Consider the following 6,105-nt stretch of genomic DNA (forward strand, 5'->3'; position numbering starts at 1 on the left):
CCATAGCAAAAAACTGAAACGTGACCAGCAAAATTTAATCATTCTATCGATATCAAAGGCTGTTCAACAGTCTGTAGAAATGTATAAGTCAATCTGAAGTTTAGTCTACAAACGTTAGAAACTGTCGCATTATATGATTAAACTTAATGAATAAAAAGAGATGTGTTGTAAACTTCTATGAGACAGCAAACAAAACAACAAAATATTATAAAGATATGTCTAATGTAATCATTTGGAGGAGAACATAGGGATTTCACATTTGAACCATACAAGACAAACAGTTAATTAATTACTGAAAAGAATCGATGCGACAACAAATTGATCTCGTAATGCATAACAAAATTGTCCAGGAATCGCTCCATAGAAGTATTTTGTATTGTAACTCTCATAGTGTCTAAAACTGAAATATAAACATTTTTATGTGTTTCGTTTTTAAAGGTACTCAGTATACATCATGTGACATACACTTAGAAGATATCATGTGTCGTTTTTCTTCATTGTACTTATTTTTAGATTTGTTTCAGGTAAGATTTTGCAATCAATCAATATTGTATATACTTTTTAGACATATTGCTTTTGTAAGAACATTTATCGTACAATCCCTTTTATTCTAATCTAGAGATATGATACAAATTCATTTCAAAATGTTTCTAATACATGTTTTGTATAAAATCATAGTCATGCATGGTTATGTATTGGCCATTGTAATAGAAATGACACAAATTGTTTTAAAATTACAGATTTGAATTGAGAAGATAGTTACATGTATAATATTATTAGATTTTTGTTCTTGAAACAACTGCTACAATATAAAATTATCGATGATGTCGATATAATATGTTATACGGGCAAGGTCGGACATGCTATTGATTATGTTATACTGAACTTATCAAGTATTGCACTATTTGTTTCGATTATTTGTTTTTCAATGCTGACTGCACAATGAATTGTATTCGCCTTACTCATGTAACTTTAAATTTTAAACATTTACTTGTAAGTTTTCAAGTTTACTTATCAGTATTTATTTTCTTTAAAAATCATACGATACACGAGGTTCTGGATTAGGTTTACAAAATAGAGAATAATGGATAAAAAGTGCAAAACATTGGCAAAAAATTAAAAAAAAATATAGAATAAGTATACAAACAAACAAAGAATACAGAAAAATAGTCTAAAATTTGAAAAAAAACAGAAATGAAGGACCAAATCCAGACCCTCATAGACTGACTCAGAATGAAAATCAATATTCTGTCCAATAAAATGTAAGACAATGCTAAAAATAGTTGTGTAAATGAGCGAAAACAGTTGTTCGCTCGACAGAGACTCACGGAAAAGATAAGCCTAACTAGCAACAGTTGAAGCGAGTGAACAAAAATTAATATGTTACCCCCAACATGGTCGTCCAACGTCCACCTTAAATTCAAATGATCGTTCTACCGTTAGAATAATAGTTTTAATAGAGTTCCGAATTTCAACTCGAGTAAAAGAGGGGCGAAAGATACCAGAGGGACAGTCAAACTCATAGATCGAAAATAAACTGACAACGCCATGGCCAAAAATAAAAAGACAAACAGTAAGAGTCTCCTTGTGTTTTTAATTGACGTCATGTCAAAATGATAATCTAACTTCTAGACAAATGACATTCCCTACTGTTGTGTTTGATTACCTCCTCTAGATTGATCGTGATTTAGTCCTTGTCCTAAAGTTTTGGCTGTTTTTCCATTCTGAAAGCCTGTAGGTATCTGTTTTTTGTTATTTAGTGGTAATGGTTAGCCGTCTTGTGTTTGTTTACGGAACAGTGTATCCCCAGATGTAGATTGACGTGTTGTGAGTGTTTTTCTCGATTTGTTTTCATTAGCGGCAGAATTCAACCAAACATTAAGCACCCTGTAGTGGCGAGTAGAGTTTATCCTGTTTAACAAAACATTTGGTAGATATAATGTTCATTTTCTATATAGCAGTCATCCCGTTTGAACCTGGATAGTGAAAGTGCTGTGCCTATATGTCTATCTGGACTATGCATTGCTAGTTTTTGTTTGTTTATGCGTAGAATTTTTGGAGGAGTCGGGTGTTCGTGGTTAGTGTTGGCGTCTGATTTTTTCGGAGGAGTCCGGTGTTCATGGTAATTGTTGTCCGATAGTTCGGATGAGTCGGGTGTTGGTGGTTAGTGTCGTCTAATATTTCGTAGGAGGCGGTTGTTGGTTTTTTAATATTGTCGGAAGATTCGGGTATTGGTGGTAGATGTTGTTTAATATTTCCGGTTATTCATGTTATCGTAGTTTGTATTATTAAATCATTGAGGAGAACTACTACAAAATGAGAAACTATAATTCCTTGTGTATTGTGTATTGTGAATTTTCACTAAAAACTTTCATGTTTTATAATAATCATTGTATTATGATGTTTATCTTTCCCGATTAGGGTTCATGATTGGTAAAATAAAATGATGTCTTATGTCTAATATATATAAGCTTTGCTACCATGGCAATCGTGGTAACGGATAAAATTGAAAAAAGAATGACAAATACTCATAAAAACACTCAGATAAGTTCTGTAAAATTAAGTTTATGGACGACAGACGATGAGAGGCAAAAAGGTATGAGAAAAGCTCACACTTGCCCTGCGGGTAATTTGAGACATGATTATATCCATAAATACCATGCATATTGAAGTTTGTCTTTTCGTCATTTCTATTCTTAGCCGTGTTATTGTCTGTTTTATCATATTTGCTTGTTCCCCTGGTATCGTATTCCTGTAAATAACACCGATTACCAACTAAGCAGTTTCCTTTTTCACAAAAAGTTCTTAGACAAAAAATTGATCGAAAGTGATACTGAAATATTCATGACTTCCGAGTATTCTTTCTCGTAAGATTTATTTTTGTAAATTTATTGCAGTTACAGCATTCTTAAATAAGATGTTATGAATACAAATATTTATTAATACATATTACAGATATAACCATGGCTACATGTACAACTCTTTGTGGTCCATGTTCAGTGCGATATTTAACCAAACCATCGACACACTGGTGCTCGGAGTGTGAAGTAGCCATTTGTGATGACTGCAAAGAACATCATAAAGTACTCAAAGCCACACGAAGTCACGAACTTATACCAATTGCCAAGTACAGATCTCTGCCGTCCTTCATTACTGATATACAGCAGTCATGTATCTATCACAATGAAAAGTATCAACAATACCGTGTTGCGCATGCGTTACCTATTTGTTTCAAATGCATTAAAGAACACCAGAAATGCAACGTCATTCCTCTTGATGAAGTCACAAACAACGCGAAGACATCCGGGCACTTTCAAGATTTGGAAACTGGACTGATGGACTTATTACAGAACATTGATATAATTAAGAAGGACCGTAAAGCTAATTTGGTCAGTGTTGAAGAAAGGAAGGACATACATCTTGCAGAAATTAAACTAATAAGAAACCAAATTAACAAACATTTAGACAAACTTGAAAAAGACATAATACAAGACATTGAGAAAAAAGAACGTCAATGTAAGGAGAATATTCAGAAGATTTTATCTTCAGTTGAAGAAAAGGAAAACTTGATAACAGAATATCAGACCAATCTCCAAAGCACCAAACAACATGCTTCAGATTTTCAAACAGTTCTAGTTATGCATGATATTGAGATGAAAGTTTTTGAAAATGAAAAATATTTGTTATCGTTGACTGAAACAAACAAATTCAACCCAGTCGACCTGATTTGTAAGGTTGACCCCGGGGTGCTTAGTATCGTGAACAGTTTCAAAATTTTTGGATCAATTGAAATAAAAACGAAGTTGAGTAACATTTGTTTAATCAGAGCGAAAGACAAACAAGCACAGTTGCAAGTAACACCAACGAAGACCATTAAGGATTTGAAGTTGATTCTACAGAAGAAAATTACGACAACTTGTGAAAAAGTTAGAGGCTGTTGCGTGTCATTTAATGACGATTTTATCTTCACCGACTACTTATATATATACAAAAGATGAATGTTATTTCGTCAGATGGTACGTTCAAATATAACATGTTTCTAGATCCTAGTTATGGGTTTGACATAACAATAATCGATGAGAAAACAATCGCTATCACATCTGGATATTCTCGTGAGCATATCGGAATTGACATAATAGACACCGAGAGCCGAAAGATTATAAAGTTCATCAGCCTTCCTGGTCGTCCATATGGAATCACATGTGATCACGATTCATTGTTTGTCCTTGTTGAAGGACGAGGTATATTTAAAGTAAACACTGTGGATTATATTACCTCTCACGTGACCAGGTCTAACTTACCGGGAGGTTCCTGTGTATCGTCATTCGCCGACAAGATATACTACACTGACTGGATAGATCATAGTGTTGTTTGTTGTGACCGTTATGGATCATGTGGTTGGACTTTTAAAGACACTTCAATTTTAGAGAACCCTAGAGGCATCACTGTGGATAATGATGGAAACGTGTTTGTTGTCGGAGAAACGTCGTCGAATGTGGTCATTATATCAAACGATGGAAAACACCATAGGGAAATCCTGACAGACGAAGATGGTCTACGTGAACCGTCAGCTATTTTCTATGATAGAGAGACCAGCAAACTTCTTGTAGCTTACAAGAGAGAAACTGCTCTGCTTTACAATGTTACTTAAAATAATAAAAACTTATATAATATTCGACAATTGGCCTGCTATTTCTTTGACTTACATGAAGTTTATCCAAGTGAAACCTTTTACTATAAACATCAGCAGAAAAATAGGAGTTCCTAACATTTTCTAAAAATTATAGATAAATGATTTCAAGCATGTTTATAAATATTTAATCAAAGATTGATATGAAGAAATGAATGTCACTGGTTTTCAAATAAATTCTCAGTGAATTATCAGGCTTCAGATGTTACACCATATCAAGATATATCATTCAAAGTTTAGTATATGCTTACAGATAGATTTAAATAGATAGTTCTCTTGTACAGTCCTTGAAAATCTTTTTGTTTTATCTAATTTATATAATTTTTGAGAAAATGTGTACCATTATATAACAAAACACGACACCTAGCAATCTTTATGTTCTGAGATGTAATTAGACAGTTACCCCGTTGTCAAAGTTTTATAATAAATAAACGACATCGATTTTTTAAGATCTTTATAATCAATCTATCATCTTTACCCCTAGACATCCCTCGCATGTAGGACAGTTTTTTGGTATCTACATTTTTCCATAAAATTGATGTATGACCGACTAAAAAAAACTCATCAAACATATAAGACTAATGACAAATCAGAAAAAAAGAAGGCGGAATCAAAAGAAAAATTGAAGCGCATTAAAAATTAAAAAATAAATCCATAATCAAATCTGGGTGATGCCGTCTATGCCTGGGATTGTAAAAACTCAACTGTTTCGAATGAATTCAAATAATCATTTAAAATGTAAAATCACAAAATTCTAAACTCCGAGGTAATTCTATAACGGAAAGTCCCTAATCAAATGGCAAAATCAAAAGTTCAAACACATCAAACAAATGGACAACAACAACTGTCATATTCCTGACTTGGTACAACAGCGTTGATAACAAAATTGCATTGTCTGAGTTTGTGACAACCTGCCTATGACAAACCCAACTATTTCACTTTTTTCCTGTATTTGGAACATATCCTATATGGCTTCAACAGATCTTATTTGAATGAATTTTCTAAATTTTATTCTCATAAGGCCTAGTTAACTTTAGGGAGAAATGGCAAGCTAAATTGGGCAATTTATGTTTTTCATATACTCGTTCTAATAATCATTCAGTTAACAAAAAGTCTAGTTTCAACAAAGATAGTCGGTATCGTGCAAAACCAACCAAACTTCTTAGATTGGCTACCACTTTATTACCTGGTCAACTGGACAAAACATTCGCAATGTATTTTCAACTGTCATACATGTGGCACTAAAGAAATACTACAGTACATCTGGTTGTTTTTAGCATGAGAAATATCGGTTACTATAAGTGTATATAGCAGTTCATTATAGAGTTAATGGTTAGCGGATCAGGAATGTAGTTGGGCCGTAATCAGTAGTACTTAAAAAAGCATAAAAAAGAAGAAACTAAATTTATGAAAAA

At 33.0% G+C, this 6,105-nt stretch overlaps 1 protein-coding gene across 1 annotated transcript; it reads left to right on the top strand.

Annotated features, from left to right (window-relative positions):
• The first annotated feature begins 466 nt into the window (after nt 1–466).
• LOC127718399 (uncharacterized) lies at nt 467–4,681 on the top strand. Its single transcript, XM_052224404.1, has 2 exons — nt 467–524; nt 2,956–4,681. The coding sequence occupies exon 2, from the start codon at nt 2,964–2,966 to the stop codon at nt 3,996–3,998; it is 1,035 nt and encodes a 344-aa protein (XP_052080364.1). The 5' UTR covers nt 467–524; nt 2,956–2,963; the 3' UTR covers nt 3,999–4,681.
• Nucleotides 4,682–6,105: the final 1,424 nt, after the last annotated feature.

This window comes from Mytilus californianus, unplaced genomic scaffold (assembly GCF_021869535.1).
Source record: "Mytilus californianus isolate M0D057914Y unplaced genomic scaffold, xbMytCali1.0.p SCAF_10, whole genome shotgun sequence".
NCBI lineage: Eukaryota > Metazoa > Mollusca > Bivalvia > Mytilida > Mytilidae > Mytilus > Mytilus californianus.

What these genes read in the sequence shown, in the direction of transcription:
- LOC127718399 (XM_052224404.1), top strand. Translation starts at nt 2,964, where the DNA reads ATGGCTACATGTACAACTCTTTGTGGTCCATGTTCAGTGCGATATTTA.